General features: G+C 49.7%; 1 protein-coding gene across 3 annotated transcripts in view; it reads left to right on the forward strand.

Annotated features, from left to right (window-relative positions):
- Positions 1 to 22,742, forward strand: part of ASCC2 (activating signal cointegrator 1 complex subunit 2) — a 38,563-nt gene that overhangs the window by 13,545 nt on the left and 2,276 nt on the right. For all 3 annotated transcript variants that reach the window (XM_008575529.1, XM_008575531.1, XM_008575530.1), the window contains 14 exons: positions 3,126 to 3,193; positions 4,315 to 4,425; positions 5,484 to 5,596; positions 9,257 to 9,331; positions 9,939 to 10,046; positions 10,292 to 10,360; positions 10,554 to 10,628; positions 12,022 to 12,214; positions 13,384 to 13,598; positions 14,455 to 14,574; positions 20,292 to 20,385; positions 20,473 to 20,603; positions 21,171 to 21,273; positions 22,584 to 22,663. In XM_008575529.1, the coding sequence (XP_008573751.1) occupies positions 3,126 to 3,193; positions 4,315 to 4,425; positions 5,484 to 5,596; positions 9,257 to 9,331; positions 9,939 to 10,046; positions 10,292 to 10,360; positions 10,554 to 10,628; positions 12,022 to 12,214; positions 13,384 to 13,598; positions 14,455 to 14,574; positions 20,292 to 20,385; positions 20,473 to 20,603; positions 21,171 to 21,273; positions 22,584 to 22,663 (1,555 nt within the window). The remainder of the gene's footprint in view (positions 1 to 3,125; positions 3,194 to 4,314; positions 4,426 to 5,483; positions 5,597 to 9,256; positions 9,332 to 9,938; positions 10,047 to 10,291; positions 10,361 to 10,553; positions 10,629 to 12,021; positions 12,215 to 13,383; positions 13,599 to 14,454; positions 14,575 to 20,291; positions 20,386 to 20,472; positions 20,604 to 21,170; positions 21,274 to 22,583; positions 22,664 to 22,742) is intronic.

Below are 22,742 nucleotides of genomic sequence, written 5' to 3' on the forward strand. Positions count from 1 at the left end.
GAGACAGGGGGGAGGGGAAGCTAGAAGCAGATGGAGAAGGGCTACATGCCAGGCTTTAGCACTTGAGAAGCAGTATTGCTTGGTGGCTAAGAAGACAGACTCTTAGAGTTGAACTGCCAGTTCACACCCCCCGCTCTATTACTGGCTATGTCACCTTGAGCATGTTAATTAACCACTCTAAGCCTCAGTTTTTTCATCTGCAGAATGGGCAGACTAATAATATACCCATTTCATAGGGTGGTTGTGGGGATTATATATGAGGTAGTGTAAGCAGATGCTCAGCTCAGTGCATGGTGTGTTACAAGCACTTCATAAATGTAAGCTCTTATTGTGATGAGGCCGTGGGAGCCTCTAGGAGCCTGGAGCAGGGCGAGGAGCCACCTGGTAACAAGGTTAATCTGGCAGCAGGCAGGTAGGGAGGGTAGTGCCAGAAGGCCATGTAGGAGGTGGGCACATCAGCATGGGTTTGAAGGTGAGAGCCTGGTGGAGCTGCTGGGGTGGAAAAGGACATCTGTGAGGCAGATTAAGGCAGGGATTGGTGAGGTCAGCTGGAAAGTCTTAACAGTTCTACAGAAAACTGGTGTCAGTTGCAGAAAAAGGGCCTTCAGGAGGTGTAGGGAATGAGTTGTGAGTAGAAGCGAGATCAGTGTTAAATGTGTTGGGTATAAAATGGCTGTGCGGTTCCAGAGGGAGATGAACTGGTGAGGGTGGAGCAAGAGCTCTGCCTACTACCTGGGCTGCTAATGTTTTGGGTCACTGACTCTGAGAATCAGATGAAAGCTTCTGTCCAGAAAAATATACCTTCTCATACATTTCAAGTGTTCTCAGAACCCCAGGTTGAGAATTCTAAACTGGCTTATTAAGGAGAATCCCTTCTTTGGCTCTTAGAGGGAGGTTAACACAAAAGAGGTCAGGACCAGGCATCAGGAGCCCCTTCACTATGTGTGTTTATGTGTGTTTGGAGGGGTCGAGGGGGAGAAGGGGCCTTCAGTGTCTCTCACACACACACACACGCACACACACACACACACACACTCCTCTCTCTCTCTCTCACACACACAGCAGCTCTCTTTCTAACTCTTGAGCAGAAGGCACAACAGGGGGCAGCCTCCACTCTCTATACCACAGAAACACTTGGGCAAAGCGATCACTTGTAAGAGGATTGGCAAGGGGAGAAGGTGGGAGAAAGGGAACTGGTTGATTGCCTGTTCATCACCCTTCCCTTTTTTTACAGCTTCAAGGCTGGTGTTGTGAATCAGCAAGTGTGATTTTGAAAGCAGGGCCTTTTAGTTAGACCCTCTCGAAGCTGCTTTGCAAATCAGGAGAAAGTTGGGCTTTGGCCCTTGGCCTTGTTATGGACTCCACTGATCTATGCGGCAATTCACCCTGGGTTTCTGAACTGCTTTCTTCTGTTAAGGGACATCTCAAAGGATGCCATTGCTGTCCCTTACCTTTTCATTATTTCTTTATGAGATCAAATGTTAGAGAGATCTTCACTCTCACTGGAATCAGATAAAGAAAAAGAAAGGGACTCAGAAGACCCTAAGGATAGACTGTGATATCTTATCTACCTTGCTATTACTCAGGCTTTAGCTTTAGCATGATTATAAGAGGGTGTTTCCCCATGCCAAGTAGTCAGGATGCTGTGTGGCCCAGGGAGTTTTGGGAGGAGACCTCTCCTGAAGCCTGGGTCAGGAGGCACTGCCTGGAAGAGGTGACACCTGCTTTATGGTGGAGTTAGCTCTGGGAGGTCACTCCAGGCAGAGGAAGGGGACAGGACTCATTGTCTGAGGTTGAGGATGGTGCAAGGGAGGACTACGATGTTGGGGAAGGGGAGAGGGTGGCCCAGGGTGTCAGCAGGGGCCAGATATCACAGGTCCTTTTGTGCCATGATCAGGAGTTCGGACTTGACCTTGAGGATAAAGAGAGGAGGGTTTTATGAGGAAGAGCAGAGGTCAGTGGGAGGATAGCTCAGTCATTTCTTGCCTATTAAGAGGGAGAGGTGGATGCAGATGGTTTGGGTGCATCTTCACAGGTTGAGAGATCAGCACCCGTCTGGAAGTGGGAGGCACTGAGCAAGCCCATGCTGGTAAAGCTCAGCTTTCTGGAATCAAGAAATGAAGTGGCATCCAGTAAAGTGTTTACAGAAAGTCCAGCCAGCTAGCGACTTGCTTACTCATCCAGCCCCATCTGGCCTTTGATCTCATTCATTTTCAAATGCTCCAGGGTCTGGCGAGGGGTGCCAGGGTTATCAAGAAGGAAACCAAGGACAGACCTCCCCAAAGGCAGAGGACACCTAGAATTTAGAACATCCTGACAGCCTTAGATGCTAGGATTATAGTGGGATGGAGACCCTGGCCTCTTAAGGGCATTGGCATTTCACAACATCATAGCTGTGATTCTCTCTCTCTCCCTACCTCTCTTCCTCACCATTTGGGCAGCTGGAACACTTGGTTTCTGTTCCAAGTACTGTGTGCTCTAACATATGCACTCATAGCAGCAGCACTTGGAGAACAGTAAACACACAGACAAGGTTCATCTTATAGGACCAACAGCAAATGTTTGGTAAATCTATCTCCAGATCCCTCTCAGGCTTCTCATCTTGGAGTAAGATGGATTAGTGTGGCCACTATATTCAAAAGCAAAGGGTAAGAATTTCCAAAGAAATTTTTTCCTGGAGTCTCCTCACATTTTTGGAGGTGTAGCCTGGCAAGAATGCTGGACTGTTGCATTCAGGTTCCCTGAGCAAAGAGATCATATCTCCTAATTTTCCTGGATGACTAACTCCCACTTCCAAAGCCAATGCTGTCATACAAGGCAAGGTGCCCAAGTATGATCACTCCCTGGGGACATCAGGGTGAGCTGGTTAGACCAGGGCAGGTCTTTTACATAATTCACTAGGCAGAGGTGCTTAAAATGTTAAGTTGTACTGAGCAAGGTCCTTCCCCAACCCTTGGGAAGTTTCTAGGCTGGGCCAAAGCTCAGTGCTAATAGAGCCTGGGGCCAGGACTCATCCTAGGTCCTAGCCACAGGCAGCCTTAGGAAAATGAAAAAAGAACCATTTGTAATGTATCTCCCCCCCCCCGCACCTTTTCCTAATTTCTACCTTTCTCTTCTCTTTTTAGGAAACATCTTTACCCAACAGCCAAGTTACTATAATGACCTGGATGAAACCATGCCCACCATCCTTCAGGTACCCACTGTTGGCCCTGCCTAGTGGAAGGTGTGCTTGGGAGGTAGATACCCCTCACACACACTTGATGGTATTCCTTGACTTTCCTGAAGAGCCTGGGAGAAATGTTTATTTCTCACCCCTCCTCTCTAGACTCATCTCCCCAGGTGGTCTCTGTCCTCCTGACCATACCCCTTCATGTTTGTCCTGAAATATTTAAAGGTTTTCTGGCACTCGTACAATAAGAGTTTGGCTTGAATTTTGTGTTGTTTGCCAATAGCCAGATGACTCTAAGGATCTCCCCCGTGAGACCTATGTTTTCAAATAAGAGCTTTAAAGTTTGTCAAAATAATTTCATGAGGGGCTGGCCTGTGGCTCACTCGGGAGAGTGTGGTGCTGATAACACCAAGGCCACGGGTTCGGATCCCATATAGGGATGGCCGGTTTGCTCACTGGGTGAGCGTGGTGCTGACAACACCAAGTCAAGGGTTAAGATCCCCTTACCCGTCATCTTTAAAAAAATAAAATAAAATAAAATAATAATTTCATGAAATAATGTCCATTGTAGAAAATTTAGGAAAAAAAAAATATATATATTACTATCCCCCATAATCCTACCACCAAGAGATATCCACTGTTCACAGTAACTTTTAGTTTTAGTTACATGCTCGTCTACTTTGAAGACGGTGCTGTCGGTACTTACATGATTTCGTGATGGGCTGTTTTCCTCTCACTGTTGATTTGTCTTTATTTCAATATAGTCCCATAAATAGCCAATAGGGGATCTAAAAATCTGTTATATATTGCTGAAGGTATATCTTAAATGTTTGTTACCATGAACTTGCCCAGACTATCCAGTCAGCTAATATATGCAGTATTCTGGGGCTTTACATACGTATTTTTTTAATCATCTTTGCAAACCCTTAAGAAGGATGCTCCCATATCCCCATCTTACATGGTATCTGCTCTGACCCCACTGTCTGAGAAGGTTATTGTCTCAGCTGGTATCCCAGGAACATGGGTACATATCCCAAAGAGTTTAAGGCAGTTTTCATTTCACCCATCCCTGGCTGCAGGGGTGGGGGTCCCAGCCCTGGTTCTCCCACACAGGATGTGGGAGAGTCTTCTTTTGCCTTTCACAGGTCTTCAGCAATATCCTCCAGCACTGTGGTTTGCAAGGGGATGGGGCCAGCACCACACCCCAGAAGCTTGAGGAGCGGGGCCGGTTGACCCCCAGCGACATGCCTCTCCTGGTGAGCTTGCCCTGCAGCAAGCCTGGCTGCCCAAGGCTGGGAAGATTGTCATGATATAGGACCCAATGGCTTCTTCCCCTGCTCACCGTCTCTTTCCCCAACTCAGGGAGCAGCTAGTTATTCCCATCACACAGGTTTAGAGCACTTTCAGCGGGCTTGCATTTCTCTTTGGGAGCTTCATTAATGGAGTAGTGGAAAGAACTGGGAGCTAGAATTCAGAGGACAGGGGTCTAGTCCTCACTTATTTCACCTCAACAGACTCATTCAGGCATTACTCATTCAGTGAATTTTTATTGAACAGCCCCCAGCATGTGCCAGGCCCTGTGCTAGGCCTTGGGGGTAAAGCAATAAGCAGAAGCAGACCCAATGCCTGCTCTCATGGGACTTAGAGTCTAATGAGAGTGACAGGCAGAAGGAGTCAGGACTGTGTCAGGCACTGCACTAGGCACTGGAGATAGAACAGGAACAAAGCAGCTGTGAGCTGCCATCCCAGAGCAAAAGGACACATGTCAGGTGCTGTGGGAGCAAGTCATTTTACCCCTCTGAACCTCAGTTTCCTGATCTGTAAAATGAAGATCCTAACAGCTGCCCAGCCTACTTTTCAGAGTTGTCATGAGAATCAGAAAAGTGTATGAGAAAGCACCCCATGTTCTATATTCCCTCTTCAAAATGTAAGAAAAGTGTGGGCTTGATATTTTTGCCCTCACTTGGAGTTTTCTTCTCTGTATGAGACCAGTCATGTTGTCTTCAGATTCAGGGATTGATTTCCCTTCAGCTTAGTAGAGAGAATTGTATTATCTTAGAACTAGAAGTAGCTCTAGGGATCATTTGTCGTAAGCTGGTTGGAGCTATGGTAGCAAGACCTGAAGCTTAGAGAGGTGAGGTGACTCACCCAGATGGCACTCCTAGACATGGGCCAGCCAGGCTTTGCCCAGCACCTCCAGTGCTCTCGTCTCCTGCCTGTTGGGGACTCTGACTTTGTCAACTTTGTCTTGGACCCTCTGCAGATCTATATATGGGGCAGAGGAGAATAATACAGTGTTTTCTTTTGGCAACAGGAACTGAAGGACATTATTCTCTACCTGTGTGATACCTGCACTACTCTCTGGGCCTTTCTGGATATCTTCCCTTTGGCTTGCCAGACCTTCCAGAAACATGACTTTTGTTACAGGTATGGTGGTAGTTCTGGCTGTTGAAGTAGAGGGTCTGGTTCATGTACCTGTTCAACAAATATTTACTGGGTGCTTAGAATGTGCCAGTCTCTCTTCCAGCCTAGGGATGCAGCAGGGAAGAAGACAGGTAAGGCTCCTGGTCGTACAGAGCCTACAATTCAGAAGCACTCCCATTTTTAGCTAAGAACAGGACAGGGAGGGAAGAAAATTAACACCCAAGAATAAGGTAGTTTCATTTCCACTTTGTTTTGTTTCAAAGCCCCTGTCAAGGGTAGGTACAGAAAGTGATAGTTGATAAGAAGTGTGTCTAGCCCAGGGGAGAACAGACGCAAGGAAACAACAGAGGTGTTCCCATGTGGGGCTGGGAGGTGACCCTTAAAAGAGGTCTTTGAAGAATGAACAGGAATCTTCTAGATAAAGAAAGCTTGCAGTGGGAGGAAGGGTATCTTAGGCAGATGAAGTGAAGCATGCAAAGGCCCAGAGTGTGTTCTGGGGAGAGCTGAGGAGTGAAGCGCAACATGAGGCAGGGGGACAGCTGGGAAATGAGCCAGTAATAAGAGAAGACCTAGGGTAAGTGGTAGAGGTCAGATTGTGAGGAGTCATGAGTGTGCTCGCAGGGGTGGGACCTTTATTCTGTAGGCAGCAGGGAACCACTGGAGGTTTTTATCCAAAGCAGTCATAGAAAGATCCTGCTGGGACCAAGAAAGACCTGGAAGAGAATATGGGACGGGGGGGAGACCCACTTTGCCCACTTAGTACCATGAGCATCTGTTCCATGGCATGGACATTCCCAGACCAGTGTGAAGGAGCTGGCAATGGCAGGCACTGGCCTGTTCTCAGTAGCCTCTGGTTGTCACTCTTGCCAGACATCTCTCCCAATCACTCACAGGAGCTTCTGGGAGCTGCCCAACTCCATCCACTCAGCCATCCTTCCATTCTGTCATTTACTCCCCCATTGAACAAAACATTTATCTAGTGCTTACACATGCCAGAGATGACAGTCGGTGTGCTGCAACCCCTCCTTGGTCTCCTCAGCTTATGAAAATCAAGCATTAGGATTGATCAGGCTCCCAGAGTGTTAGAATAAAGTGCTGATCGTCATTTTCCCCAGAAGAAAGGGGTTGGTTGAGATGGGACTCTTTATAGCTGTTCATTTTTTTAAAAAGGTGTTTTTTTCTCATGATAAAAGTGGCACATGCTTGTAGGAAATTTGGGAAATATGGAAACGTAGGAAATTAAAATCACCGTGAGAGATTGCTCTATTCTTAGAATTTTGTGCCCTACTTATTTTCATTGATCATAGGAGTTTTTCCATGTTGTTAAAACATCTCCCCAGGCCGGCCTGGTGGCGCACTGCTACAGTGCGCCGCTTGGGAAGCGTGGTGGCGCTCCCGCCGAGGGTTCGGATCCCACATACAGACCGGTTCCCGCTCACTGGCTGAGCGAGGTGCGGCCGCAACACGGAGGGTTGCGATCCCGTTGCCGGTCCCGGTCCGGTACGGGCGCGACACTGAGGGTTGCGATCCGTTGCCGGACATGAAAAAAAAAAAAAAAAAGACACACACACACACACAAAAAAAAACATCTCCCCAAATATGCACAGATTGCTTTTGAAAGAGTCTTTGGAGATGGCAGGAGATGGGGGTGAGCAGAGACAAGGAGACGCTCCACCCATCTTAGACTGAGAAAGAAGAAAGGGAAACACTTTTGACTGAAAGTGACACTGCCTTTGACCCACAAACAGCCTGGGGCTGGCCCAGCCTGTTCAAACTGTGCTGGAGGCCAGGAATGCCCCACTGAGCAAATACAGCCATCTCATTTCCCCAGAACCCTCTGGAAGGGGTTACAGTCCCGCAGACAGCTCTTTTGCCAATCCCTCTCATAACAACCTTCTTCCTCTTTCCTCTCACATCTCCTCAAGTATATCTGAGTCGATCTCTTTGTCCTTTAATTTTATGAATGAATAATATAGTCACATGGTTCAAAACTGAAAAAGTAAAATATACATTGAAGTCTCCCTTTCCCCCTTCCCCACTTCCCTTTTTCACACACAACCATTTTCAGTTTTTTTGTGGAATTTTCCAGAGATATGCATATACATATACATATATGAGCAAATGTGCACGTGATATATCTCTCCCCTTTTAAAAAATGTAATACTGGCACATTATGAGTACTATATTTTGTTTGCATTTTACTTTTTTACTTAACGATGGTGCTATATCAGTGAATAAAGCACCCTTTATCTTTGGTATGGCTGGGTAGAATTCTACTGTATGGGACACTGGATCCATCAGTGATCCTTTAGGTTTTTTTCAGTTGTTTACTGTTACAAAAAAATGCTATGGATAATAACTTTGTACGTGTCATTTCACACCTTTGCAAGTATACTTGAGGAATAATTCCTAGAAGCAGAATTGCAGGGACAGATGGTATGTGCATTTTTAATTTTCATAGATCTTGCCAAATTGCCCTCCACAGGGGTTGTGCCAATTTACCCTCCCACCAGCAATGTATCCTGGCAACAACTGAGCCTGTTTGGGCCAAACTGCCTCTCTGTCCTCTTCTGATGCCATGCCGTGGGCCCAGGAGGGCCTACCTCTTTTGGCCTAGATACTCATGCTACGTTTGGCACTACAGTAGGATAGATGTTGCCAGAAACCAGCCATTTGACAGACAGATGTTCTCAGAGCACCTACTACAAATTCAGCATGCATCCTAGGCACTTAAGCTGCAGTTTTGGCTTCGGGAAACTTAAGATGTTTAGGGGAAAAATTATACCACAGAATAGAGGCAGCCACATTTTCAGTTGTCAGGGCGACATAGTCTAAGTGCAGTACATCTATTTCTAGGAAAGGAAGAATCCCTAGGGCTGAGCATGATTAGGAAGCGCACAGGGAGCAGTTGGGCCTGGAATGCTGCATGGAGGAGGGCATGACTCTGTAATTATATTTATCTGAAAGTGATTATATACATATATAATTTTTGGATGGTGGCTGGCTGGTACAGAGATATGTATGTGTGTGTGTGTGTGTGTATGTGTGTGTGTGTGTGTGTGTGTGTGTATAATTTTTAATTTTATAAAAGTTATGGAAATAATGCTAACTGGCTTCACTCATAAAACCAATGTATAAAATATCTATCATGAGAATGTTTAGCCTATTTTGAACAAATGCAAATATTGTGGTGACATTTTTATGTTAAAACAGTTATTTAAGGTTCTAAATCATGCCAAAACTAGAACTTTTTCTTTGTATCTCATAAGGTAAGAAAGGTTATTATATAAATGTACATTTCAGTGCACATAAAGCTGGCAGCTTTTGAGTGAGAAAAAAGAGTAACTTTGTGTTTGTTTCTCAAACCTCAGTGAGTCCCGGGTGGCCCTCTGGGTGGTCTGTTAGAGTGAGCTGATCTGGGCCTTGGTTTCTCATCTGAATGGGGGACACAGCTACGGGTCACTTCCCATGAGGCTGTTCCTAGGACCAGCCACAGTAGATCAGTCTGGGGTGGGCTCAGGGAAGAACCAGGGTGGTCCCTAGAGAAAACTGTTGTGGGAGCAAGAAATGAGCCTTCCCACTCCCTTGGGTTTGCTTTGATTTTCTAATGAAGTGTGGCATTTGTGAACTAATTTAGTATTGTACCCATGTGTGCCTCCACAGGCTAGCTTCCTTTTATGAAGTGGTAATTCCCGAAATGGAGTCTGCAGTTAAGAAGAGGAGGCTCGAAGACAGCAAGTGAGGCGGGGACAAAGCTAGAATGTTTTGGTGGGAAAGAGAGGCCCAAGCACAGGCCCTGCCTTCCCTGGCCTTCAGCATCCCCATCTCTAAGACAAGGGGGTCAGAACAAGGACTGTGCAACTTTGGGTACATGTGTCCCTACCTAGCAGCCTCCTGGCCCCTGCATTTTGTTATTTTAAACACTTTTTTTAAAATAAGTGCTCTGTAAGGAATTGTGTGAGGACCAAAGGACAAAGATTATGACAAGTAGAGAGTTGTGCTACCAAACTGCACAGAGAAGATTTGTCCCAAGGTCCTGCCTGCACCTAGGCAATTAAGTCTATTAACCCAATGCCCCCAGAATACTGACAGTTAATATAATGGCTGGCCCCTCAGCTGTTGCTCCAAGCTCTTGGTAACCAGCCCTCTGGTTACTGACCCACTGTTTGAACTGAGAAGTGGCCCTGGAGTCAGCTGGCCGCTCGGGGTCTCTAGCCTTTTGCCAGCTGCTTTCAGCAGTGAACTATGATGCCTTCTCAGCCCTGGGGAGGCAGCTCTGGGAAGAAGCTCCCTTGAGCCTTTTTGTCTCCTAAATCTGTTTCTTTTTTCTCTCTGGTCTTCAAAGGCTGCTAGGTGACCTTTGGCAGAGGCTCTCCCATTCCAGGAAGAAGCTAATGGAGATTTTCCACATCATCCTGAACCAGATCTGCCTCCTTCCCATCTTGGAAAGCAGGTAAGCCCTCAGGAGCTACTTCCCTGTGGAAGAACCCTCTCCCCAAGCCCAACAGGAGCGTTTCCATGACTTTGTCTCAGCCTCCTCCCCTGCTCTGGGGTTGGCTGGGCAGAGATGGGAAACCAAGAAAAATGTCTCTTTCCTCCAACTGGCCAGAGCCTTGCAGAGGGGCAGGGCGGGCATGGAAGGGAGCTGCAGATCATCTTGCATTGCATGCGTTCATCTTCCCTGGTGTCTTGTTCCAGCTGTGATAATGTTCAGGGCTTCATTGAAGAGTTCCTTCAGATCTTCAGCTCCTTGCTGCAGGAGAAGAGGTGAGTGTGGCAGAGCTGGGACCAGTAGTGGGACAGGACTATGGCCCTTCCACCAGTCCTCATCAGGCCTTACATGATACAGCCCCTGCCATATGCTTACCACAGCTCTAAAATTCTGGCAGTTGTAGCCTGCAGCAGGATGGTGTCCCTGTGGTCCCAGCCCTGTCCCTCCCATTTGCTCCCTGTTTCACAGGTTTCTCCGGGACTATGATGCACTCTTCCCTGTAGTTGAAGACATCAGCTTGCTGCAGCAGGCCTCATCTGTCTTGTATCCTTCTACTGCAGCCCACTGGGACAGGGTCTGGCCTGACCAGGTCAGAGATGGACTGTGGGACACAGAGGAATGGACAGGGTTAGCCCCTGAATACATGAGTCAGCCTAGCTGTCCCTAGAGACCCACCAAGGCCCCAGCCCACTTTTTCTAGGGGAGTTGACTGCATTGGTGCTCGGGACAGGGGAGCTACAGTCCTGTCTTCTCTATTCGTTTCCTGAGCATTGGGGCCTGTGTGACCAAGATGGACTCAGCCCCGACTTCATGGATCTCTCTGTAGGCGGGAAGGCCGACAAGTAAACAGTAGATAGAGTGTCATTTGGGAGGAATTCAGAGGGTGGGAAGCCATAGGAGGCGCCTCACCCAGAGGAGCTCAGGATGCAGGGGCAGATATCCAAGCTGCCAACAGCAGAAGGAATAGGAGATGGCCAAGCCAAGGCTAAGGGTGAGGACGAGCATTCCCAGTGGACAGAGGACAAAGTGAGCAGGCTGCTCTGAAGAGCTCACAGATGTTGTGTGTAGAGTGCAGGGTGTGGCTGTGGGAGAGGGGTCTCCCAGGAGGTTGGTGGGGTTGGGATGTGGTAGATGAGCCAAGGGCCAAGGGACCTGCACAGCCCTGGGGTGACCCTCACTAAGAAGTTTGGGCTCTGTCCTGCAAGCACTGGGGAGCATGGAAGGCTGTGAAGCAGGAGGTGACATGGGCAGTTCTGTCCTTTGGAAAAGCTCTGTCTGGCACAGGGAGGAGAATGGACTGGCCTGGACCACCATAAGGCCCAGGAGCTGGTGAGGAGGCTGATCCTGGGACTCAGGCGTGGATGATGAGGGTTTGGACTAGAAGTGGAGTGAGGGATTCCAAGGCGACTCAGATTTCTGGCTCGGCAGTGTCCAGGGTGGAGAGGGAGGAGGGACAGGGAAGAGCAGGTTTGTGGCCATTTTGGTGGCTGCGGTAGGTTGCTCAATCCTGTCTCAAGGACACCCTGTGGGGTCACAGCCGTTGCAAAATGCCCTCAGCTGGGTGGACGGGAAGCCCAGGGGCAGAGGCCCTGTCAAGCCCTCCTCCTGGTGGTCAGTGCAGAAGAACTGCCGGCTTGTCCAAATGCCATGTCCCAGGACACTGGGATGGTAGTCCCTGGCCCTGTCTTTACCAAGGGCTGCTTTTTGCTGAGTGGCAGGTGGTAGGTTGCAAGGCCAGCCTGGCCATGGTCTGACCTGTTTCCCCACACCACCCAGGTACCCATGACACCCACTGAGTACAGCCCAGAAAGCCCCTGGCAGAAGCCATATGGTCAGATGCTGGGGAGGGACTGAGAAATTATGCCACCTTAGAGCTGGGGAGATGGAGAGGGCTGTAGGACCTGAGAGAAAGAGACCCCTTAACAAGTCCTCATAGGGACGAGACGCGGACCGCCTACATCCTCCAGGCAGTTGAGAGCGCATGGGAAGGAGTGGACAGACAGAAAGCCACAGATGCTAAAGACCCGTCAGTGGCCGGGAATCCTATCAGGGATCCTAATGGGCTCACAGTGAACGCAGAGCCAGTCAGTCAAATGTCATCATATCCAGAGAACTCAGAGGAAGAGGAGGTGTGTGTCTGGGGTGGTGCTTTCCCCTGTCTCCCTGGGCCCTCCTAGCCCCATTTGAGAGGTTGAGGCAGTGGGAAGCCTCCCTTTGTTTTTGCACTCAGGGGAAAAAGGTTTCTTTTAAAACTGACAGCCTTGAGCTACTGTTCGTGACAAGGCTGAGGGCATGCTGGACCAGGAGAGGGGAGAGAGCCCAGGACTCTTCCCTGCCTGTTGAGAGGCAGCACAATATAGGATTAAGACCACACAGGTCAGGCAGCTTAGGGGTGTAGCCTGGTTGTGCCACTTTCCAGCAGTGTGGCCTTCGGCATGTCACTCACATCAAGCCTTCTTTCCTCATCTGTAAGGTGGGGAAGGGTAGATGTGGTGCCCACCTCCATGATGTTGTTGGGATTCCCAGAGCCGCTGCATCAGACACTCAGCCTGGCTGGCCCTCAATGTTCCATTAGCAAATGCTGCTATTCTTCCTGTTATCCCCCAGCCATGTGATTTTCCAGGGCCTTGGAGAATCACAGCCTCTTCCACCTTTTCCTGCCTTCTTCCCCATTTGGCTTCTTATCTGTCATGGAATGTTTTTATTGTTGTTTCAATTTGTTAATTTCCTTAAAAAGCCTGATAGAATTAGGCCACATTGGGCAGTATATAAAATGAATCTCTCTTACTGAAAAGACTATAATTAAAGAGAGCATCTCCACACAGTCAAGGTCTGGTGGTTCCTGTTCCCCTCTAACATTAGTTAACTTTTTAGAGCTGGGAAAGGACTTCAGCTAGTAGAAACCACGGCCATTTATGGAGTGCCTAGTCTACACCAGGTATTGTGCTCAGTGGTTTCTGTGCATCATCTCTTTGAATCATTTCAAACAACTCCATGTGGTGGATTATAGTATGCCCATTTTATAAGGAGGAAACTAGTGTTTAGAGAGGGGAAGCACCCTGCCCAAAGTTACATAGCCAGAAGTAACATAGCCACTAAGTCATAGAGCCCCCTTTTTCACAGAGGAGGAAATGAAGGCTGAGAGACTTGAGTCACTCCGCTAAGGTCCCACAGCCAGAAGGGCAGAGCCAGAACTCAAACCAGGTCCCCTGATGCCAAGGCCAGTGTTGTTGGGGCCTGATGGCTTGTCATCTGCCTGGCTTAGCCTTCCCCTCCTTCTCTGTGGCTCTCACTACAGTGCATGGGAGCCGCCGCTGCCCCAGGCCCCGCCGTGTGTGGCGTGGAGCTGGACTCACTCATCTCGCAAGTGAAGGATCTGCTGCCAGACCTTGGTGAGGGCTTCATCCTGGCCTGCCTGGAGCACTACCACTACGACCCGGAGCAGGTGATCAACAACATCCTGGAGGAGCGGCTGGCCCCCACCCTCAGCCAGCTGGACCGCAGCCTAGAAAGGTGGGAGAGACAGGTGGGAGGAGGCTCCCGGGGCCCAGGCTGCCTTGGGGTTGGGGAGCCTTCCTCTGTCTTCCACTCTTCCTTCCTGCCTGGCACAGGACTCAGCTTGCTTTCTCTTCCCCAGAGCCATGTTTCCCAACCATTTAAACTAATGTACTCTTTGGGGAAGCATAAAAACCGTAGGCCCCCTTGGAGGTTCTCACTTGCCACCTGCAGGGCAGAGAGTGTGCACAGCTGGACAGCCCTGCTACACCTTGTGGGATGTGACAAAAGGGTTGCTGACCTCGTTGGAGCTCCTAAGTTCCTGATCTGCCCTGGTCATTTCCATCTTCCCAGAAGATTCCTGAGGGAGGTCAGCCAGAGCTTCTCACTTCCTGAGTCTGGCCCACTGAAGGCCCCATGAATGGGTGTTTCTTCTGTGAACAAATGGTGTTTACTGAGTGAATGAACGAAGTTAGCCCTGTGCCTTTGGACAAGTTCCTCAGCCTCTCTGTGCCCGATTTCACAGATGAGGGCGCTGAGGCACAAAGGTTGAGTGACCTATGGCTACCTATCTCCTAAGGCTGTTGTGTGTCATCAATGAGGAATAGTGCTTTTAAGAAAAAGAAAGAAAACCTGTGTGAGTGGCACGTAGGGAACAAGGGGGAGCTTCTTTTGAGGTGTGGCTGCATACCCAGGCAGGGGCCAGGTAGGCTGGGCCTTCTCTCCCCTTAAAGGTTTTTAGATTGTGTGCTAGGTGTGGCTGTTGAAGGGGAGTGAAGAATTTGATGCATATAACATGGCAGGGGGAAGTGGGGTGCAAGTAGGTGTCAGCTGGCAGGTCCCTCTTAAATTGGTTTCTGTGCCACTCCCCCAGACAGGTGAAGCCAGACCCAATGCCCCTGCTGACATCTCGTCACAACGTCTTCCAGAACGATGAGTTTGACGTGTTCAGCAGGGACTCAGTGGACCTGAGCCGGGTGCACAAAGGCAGGAGGTGAGTACAGTGGGCTACAGGGTTCCAGGCACCTGAAGGTGAGAAAGTGAGAAGAACCAAGGGCCCCATCTTTACCGAACTGGCCATGGAGTTTCGACTTATGGGTCTCTTCACAACCCTGGACTTGTGTGCTCCCAGCAGGCAGGAGCAGGTTCTTTAATTATTATGTTTCAGGCTACAACTCTGTGCAGGGAGGTTGTTAGTGAATCCTCCTTGTTGATAGCAAAAGGCCAGAGGGGCCAAAACTGTCTCTTTCTTCCCTTCTTACATCTTTTGATGTGTTGACCATCAAATCTCTGAGTGGTAGAGCTGGACAGTGCTTCCCAGAAGCCACTTCTTGACCTGGTTTTCCCCAGGCTGTGACAAAAGGAGAAAATTTAGTTCTTGCACTGAGTGAGCTTTTCAGAAGGTGAAAATATTCTGTTTTAAGGCCTTTTTATTTATTTTTAGTTTATGTCCTTCCTACTTTTTTGGCATTGAAAAGTCCATTCATAATTTATTCATTCATTCAACAAATATTTGCCTGATACTTACAGCATTCTAGGCCCTGGATTAATTAGGTTCTGGGGATGCAGTGGGTAGTGAGACAGACACGGTCCCTGCCCATGTGGAGTTTGCATTAATCAGCTCATCAAACAAGCCACATCGAATTGCAGATGTAACAGACACTGTTAGGTGGAAGTGAAGAGAGCTCCTCCTTCTGAACCTTTGGTTAGGAGCTTTTACCCAGGGAGGAAGGCTCCTCTGAGAAAATGACATGGGGACCAACAACGGAAGGATGAGAAATTCTCAGTTCTGCAAAGAAGGGAAGGAGAAGCTTTCCAAGCAGAGTGAACTACAGGGGCAGTGGCCCCACGGCTATAGTGAGCATGGCAAGGGTCCCATGAGCCAACACATTTTATGTTTTGAATAGATCACCCAGCTTTGGAATGGCAGCTCATTGGAGTGGCAGCTCATTGGAGGGTGGTAGAGAGTACTACATCCAAGTAGAGAACAGCAAAATAAGATGTAGGCAACACTATGCTTGTCCCCTAAAGTTCTGAAATGGTGTTGGTTCCAGAAATCTGGGAACCTCTGGGTAAGTGTGGCCTGCCCTTTCTCCCATCATATAGATGGGCCCATGAGGTTTAGAGAAAGAAGAGACCAGCCCTGTTCTTGTGGTAGGAGCCCCAGTGGCGGAAATACAAGCTGCTGCTTCAGTTCCGGCCCTGTGCTATTCCTCCTCCCTAGGGCTGTCCAGTGCTGGAATCTTGGCTGGCCGAGGGCTTAGGGAACAGGCGCAGGGCAGCTATGAAGCCATCTGGCTGGTTAGACAGGAAGCGCTTGCACACTGCTTAGTCACAACATTGCGACATCCCCAGATCTCAGGCTATAGATGTTATCCTTCCTCAATGGCCGCTATTTCAGGCCAGCATGATCCTCTGCAGCTCCTACTGTGGGAGAGGGACAGACAAGGGGTACCCCAGGTGGTAGAAGGCTGGCCCCCTGCTCCAACCCAGGGAGCCTGATTGGTAGGTCCCCCACAGAGCTTAGGCATCTTTGGATATGGCCTTTCCCCTTGACCTTGATCTGTGAGTTTGCTCAGGGCCATAGTATTGTAAGGTCCTTCCTCCCCCTACCTGGGTCATAGGTTCCACATAAGCTTTTGCCAAGAGGCTGGTCCCAACTTTCAGGGTCAGCAGAGGGACTATGCTGAAGCAGCCAGGTTTCAGGAGGGCTGTGCCCCTGCCCCTGGGGCCCTCTAGGCTGCCAGGCAGAGACTGGGTGGTAAGTGTTTACTGAACTCACTGTGCCAGGTAGCCTAGGGGCTGGGGATTGCAAAGAGCCAAAGCCTCCATTCATGTGTTCATTATTTATTTATTCATTCAGCAAATATTTATTAAGCAATTTACTAGCGTTAGATCTGTGCTAGACACCAGGAAACAAGGTGAGCCGGGCACCCAGGACTTGCCCTCAAGTGGCACAGAGACCGTGGGAAAGACTTAGACCATTAAGCAAGCAGTGACAGAGTGGGAAGATACTGTGATGGGTGCACAGGTACTTCAGCAAGGACACCTGTCCTAATCCAGGCAGGATGGAGAGGCTCAGGGCCCTTCCCTCAGGAAGCACATGAGAAATTAAGTAGCATAAGGCAAATCACACTTGAGTTAAAATGTGTGTGTGTTGTTGAATTAGAGGGTATACTCAGTGGCTTAAGTAGTAAGGAAATCTGTTCCCTTGCTTGACAAGGAGCTGCAAGGTAGGGCAGTGTAGGCTTGGTTAACCTTGGTGCAGCAACATCATCCAGGCTGCATCTTTTCTCTCGTGGGGCCTGGGCTAGATGGTCAGGCTGGCTTCCTTGAGGCTACAGGGGGGCTGCAGCTGTTTTGCCTATGGCTTCTAGAAACAACAGTACCAAGAAGAAGTCTAGGCCAGGTCTTCCTGTATCTCTCTTAGAGACTAGGAAACCTTTCCCAGAAGTTTCCAAATTCCCCTCACATCTCACTGAGAGAACTGAGTCACAGGGTCCAGGCCCGGGGCTCCAGTGTGGAGTGGAAAGACCTGAACAAAATAAGGGTGTGCTTGGAGCGTGCATGAGGTAGAGTGTAGATGTCGAGTAGACACCAAGCACGTGTGCTGTGAGTATCACAGCCAGTGAAGGAGGCAGTGTGCATAAGGCGGGGTCCCCTAATGGCCTTTGGGCTGTTTCATGGTGCCCTAGAAGATAACAAGTGTTCCCCCATCAAAAAGATTCTGTGTCCAAAAATATATGTGCATTCTGTCTGCCTTTTGGAGAGTCACAAACCACATTAGCACATTGAAGGCTCTGAAATTCCTGTAGTAAAAGAAACAGAATTCACTTCGTTGAGCCCAGTAGGTGCCAGGTCCACTTCTACACATCGTCTTATTTCATTCATTCTCACATCAACCCTGGGAAGCAGGTGCTAGGAGAAGAAGCTGAGACTTAGCAAGGATAAGGAACTTGCCCATGGTCAGTCACATAGTTCAGGAAGTGATAGAGCAAGAGCTGAGTCAGGAGACCTGTGTTTGGTCCTGGCTGTACTGTTAGAAGCTGTGTGACCTTTAGAAGGTTGCTCTGCCTCTCTGGATCTCCTGATTCCTCACCAGGAAAAGGAGGGGTTTATTGCCTCTCTAGGCTCTTTAGAAGTTCAATGCAGAAGTAACCCTCCAAGGACCAGTCTGAGTTGGGCATTGAAGGACAAGCTTGAGAAGATGAAGAAGGAAAAGATGGCCACGTTTCAGGGGAGTTTGCTTGTTTCCTGGGCTTGCTGCCATCTTGTAGGAGGCCAAAGGAGCTACCTGCTCCAAAGACAGACTCCGAAGGCACTGCTTCCTACGTTTCCAGACTTTACTGAAGTTCTGGCCCTCAGACGGATCTTTTCCTGGCTGGTTTTGCACCTGATTTTTCTTTTCCTTCCTGACTCCAAATGAGGTCATGAGGCCAAAGCTGTACCTCCCTGGACAAGCTGCCCAGGCACCAGTCTCCACTGTCCCTACCTGTGTCCTCTCTCAGGTCCTAGCAGGGGTGGGTGGAGTTTGCCAGGGTTCTCTGGCTCTGCCAGGAAGCCACGTAACCAGTGGCCACATTGTAGGAAAGAACTTCCCAAATGCCCAGAACGAGGGATGGGATGGCCCAGGACCTGCAGGGTATGGCAGAAAGGGCAGTAACACTTCTCATTTATCCTTGGTCCCCTGGTCCAGTGCAGATCTGGCACCTAGTAGGCCCTCAGGAAATGTGTTGAATTCATAGATGTGTTTCTACGTGTGGCGCCAACTACCTGGACAATCTTGGGCCCCCTTCCCTTCCTCTCCACCTCTTTTCCAACTTGGCAAAGAGAGCCAGGTACAGGTCCAAGGCCACAGCCACAGGCCCCCTTTCCTGGTGGATATGAAAGATTCCTGTCAACTGAGAGTTCTCCCTGGTCCAAATCAAATGCACCATCCCTTCTGCCACACCTTGGTGCTCCCGGTCCAGTCAAATACCCCCCACCGTGAAGCCATTACCTCTTCCCCAGAACCCCAGCTAGACCCCCTGGTCCAGAGTTCGTTTCTCCTTTCTATGTTTCCAGGGCAGGCATGCCACCATTCAGCACATTTTGTGTTGGCTGTCATTTGCTTATCTGTCACCCCCACTACACTGTAAGTTCAGGGAGGAAGATCCATATCTTCTTTGTTTCAGAATCTCTCCCCACCTCAGCCTCAGTGATCCACCTGGCACATAGTAGGCCCTTAACAAAGACTGTGAAAGCAAGGCACATCCCAGCCCACCATGCTGGGGGCTGCAGACCTGACCTGCCCCAGGCTCCCGGGCAGATAGCCTGACAGACTCAGACGCCTGGCCCTCCCTGTACCAAAAGCTAGTTAATAGAAGATTTTTATGGAAGCTGTGTAGGGCTTTGTGTCTCTTCTTTTTTTCCCCCCCTACCCTTGATACATTCCAGAGACCCGATTTCACAGCTAAGCTGGATTTTCTTGACTGGCATCTCATATTGATTTTCCCCTGCAGGGCTAGAAACTACATTCCACAGACCTGTGTATGTGTCTGACAAGCCAGATTTTTCTACAGGTTTGCAACACCAAGAGGCCTGAGTCCCTGCCGAGGTTCCACTACAGCTCACTGTGACCCTGAGCATGTCCCTTTCTCCTCCACTGTACCCAAGTTTCCTCACTTGTGATTTGATGGAAGGTGGAAATCCAGACTTTTCCTTCTGGTGAAATTTTACATGGAAGCTTGAACTGTGGGACAGATCAAAGGTTGCAGTGGTGAAGCAGGAGTGACAAGAAGAGGCCAGGGTCCCTCCTTGCCCCAAATCCCAGTGGTCCCTAGGGCTCCCCTGAGCTCAGTAAGAAAGCTGCATGTGGCCTTGCTCTTTCTTAAATTTTTGTTTGTTTTAAAAGATTCCAGGGGCCGGCCCGTGGCTCACTCGGGAGAGTGTGGTGCTGATAACACCAAGGCCACGTGTTTGGATCCCTATATAGGGATGGCCGTTTAGCTCACTGGGTGAGCTTAGTGCTGACAACACCAAGTCAAGGGTTAAGATCCCCTTACCGGTCATCTTTAAAAATAAATTAATTAATTAATTAAAGATTCCAAAAATCCCACGCGTAACCCCAGGATTAACCATTGTCATTTAGTATGGGGCTTGCTAATCCTCTCTCTGTACATTTACATACATAGACATGTGCCCATAGAAACAGAGAATTGGTCGGGTTTGCTTTGGTGATCATACTGTATGTGTTTTTCTGTAACTTGCTTTTTTCCTCGGGAATAAGTCTTCAAATTCTTTCTCTGTCAGCACAAATAGATCGAAGTCATTCTTGAGAACCACTGCACAGCGATCTATAATACAGATGTGGCACAGTTCATTTGGCCATTTCACTCGTGATGGACATTAGTTGCTTTCCATTTTTCACTCTTACAAACAACGCTGGAAAGAAAGTCGCTGATCAGACCTCTGTGCACATGGCCAGCCTTTCTCTAGGGTAGATGCCTTGGAGGGGAATTTCCTGGTCGAAAGGTATACACGTATTACATTTTAACAGCTACTCTTGGGACACCCTCCGAAGTGGAGGACCGCTTGCCACTTGCCTTAGTTTGTGCCAGTCTGAGGGGTGGAGAAATGAGCCCGGGGTCTCTCTAGACCCTCCATGCCCCACAGCCTTCCAAGCCTGATGGTTTTCCTTCCTCTCTCCCTGCCATTCCTTGTTGGCCCCAGGAAGGAGGAAAATACTCGGAGCCTGCTGAATGACAAGCGAGCAGTGGTGGCGCAGCGGCAGCGCTATGAGCAGTACAGCTTGGTGGTGGACGAGGTAGGCCACCCAGGGCTTTAGCTCTGCCAGGCTGGGGACACCAGGTCGGCCCTTGGGCCCCTCCCACCCACACTTCTGCTGCTGCAGGTGCCACTGCAACCAGGTGAGGACCTGCCCTACCGTGGTGACGACTACGAGGACGAGTACGATGACACCTATGATGGCAACCATGTGGGTGCCAATGATGCAGACTCAGATGATGAGCTCATCAGCCGCAGGTGAGGCCACAGGGCGGGTGGCATTCCAGGGGCAGAGCAGCTCTCAGGCTTGTGAGGCTCCCATTGCCTCTTGTTTATACAGTTGAGGAAGCCACAGCCCTGATCACATGAGCCAAGCACAAGTGGCAGAACCAGTGCCCAAACTCAGGCCTCCTGACTCCTGGTCCAGTGCTCCTCCACCCCAGCCCCTTCTGTGTGGGGCAGCGTTTATTTGGTCTCATGTGGCAGTTTTACATTTTTCTTCTTAATTGCAGATAACTTTTCCCGGTGGAATCTTATGGAGATTCTCCAATACAGGTCAAAACAGAGCTGCCCTGACTAAAGGGAGGACTGGAGATCCCCAAGGCCCCAGCTCATTCTCCCCCTCAGCCCCCTCATCAGACTCTTTACCATCAAAGGATCCAGGGGTTGGAGCAAAGCTGGCTTGAAAAGTCTGTTGGTGTTTCCCAGCCTCATGAGCCCGTCCCACTCCCGGTGTCCCCCCCTCACCCAGCCGGGCTCCCTTCTCGAGTTTGCCTCTCCAGGTTTAACTCAGTCTTTCATCTCACCTTCTCTTTCAACCCTCAGGCCCTTCACCATCCCTCAGGTGCTGAGAACCAAAGTGCCTGGAGAAGGGCAGGAGGAGGAGGATGATGAAGAGGAAGAAGAGGCTGAAGATGAGGCCCCCAAGGTACCCCCGGCAGGTGGCAGATGAAGGAAGGGGAGGGTGCAGTTCTGAAGGGTGAATTGGGAGCACTGTGTCCTGCACCCCTCCCCACATCTGGTCCTGAGGCAGCTCCAGCATCACCTCCAGGGAGAGGAGGGCTCCCTGAGAACCCAGGTTGTCCGCTTGGAGAGCTGCTGGCTTAGAACTCACCTCTGCCACCTGTTGAGGGCCAGGGGACAGATTAGAGGATTGGCCTTAGAGCTGCCAGGTTCATCAGGCTTAGGAACCTGGTGGCTGGAAGAAGGGCAGCTGTTGGCTGCTGTGCCCAGTATGGCAATTCTTAAAATCAGAGAGGAATTAGAGTCCCAGGGCCTTTGGAGGTCAACTAGATCAGTGAGTTTGAAAATTCTATTTTTTAGCAACTAAACTTTTTTTTCAAATGAAATCTTAACATGTAAAACAGATAACAGCAGTACTGCCCAGGTTGAATGGGGTGGCAGCCTGGGACCCCTCGAGCCTCTCCTGCCCTCCTACTAGGGTGACAAATTCAGATGTTTTCAGGGCCAGGTCACCTATGTAAATGAGGAGTGGGACCTGCGGGGGGACTGTGCTGAGTGGTGGGAAGCACACGCCCTGCCTGAGGGGTTCCTCAGCACAAGTGCAGGCCCAGAACTTCCACAGATTTCCCTTCTTCCCAGGCAAGGGTCAGCCCAAATGTTTATGTAAAATCTACCCATTTTCACGTTACTAATTCTGCTTGTTTTGTTTTGGTTTTGGTCTTTTAAAAACCGCTGTCCACTAAAGCCTGTCTGTGGTCCCTAGGTCACAGTTTTCCCCTGCACTGGTCCAGGCTTCTTGCACTCTGGGCACAGAAAGCTGTCCTGGACGGTGGGTGTTTCCACAGCATGTCTCTGGCAGCGCCAGGGTGAGGCCTAGGCCTCCGGCTCCCAGGACCAGTCAGCTTTCAGGGGCAGCTCTCTTCTCTTTCAAGGCCCTGCATGCCGCCTCACAGTGGCCATCCTAGCTCCCTGACTTGCTCCCATTTGTCATCGTTGTGCTCGGTCTATGGTCTGTTCACCCCTCCAGCCTGTGTAGGAAGCCTCTGTCTTTTCAGCTTCCTCCCCCTCAGAGAAGAGGTAGGGCAAGGGCTTCTGCTCTAAACCTTAGACCACAGCAGGCCCGGCTCCATCCCGGGGCATTGCCCTGCTGTGCTGCAGCTCTCCCCACCCCTGGCATGGAGGCATTGACAAGATTCAGTCGGGTGTGGCCTCACCACAGCTTAGGGAACTGGGGCAGCTCGTGATTCCACATTTTGTTTCCTCTCCCCTCCACAGCCCGACCATTTTGTGCAGGACCCTGCAGTACTGAGGGAGAAAGCAGAAGCCAGGCGCATGGCCTTTCTTGCCAGGAAAGGGTGAGCGTTCAAGGCGTCGTTTCTGGGGGGGGGGAACCATCTGGGAAAGGCCTAGCCGACCACCCGGGAAACCCTAAGT

The sequence above is a fragment of the Galeopterus variegatus genome, unplaced genomic scaffold, assembly GCF_000696425.1.
Source record: "Galeopterus variegatus unplaced genomic scaffold, G_variegatus-3.0.2 Scaffold1204, whole genome shotgun sequence".
In the NCBI taxonomy this organism is placed as follows: Eukaryota; Metazoa; Chordata; class Mammalia; order Dermoptera; family Cynocephalidae; genus Galeopterus; species Galeopterus variegatus.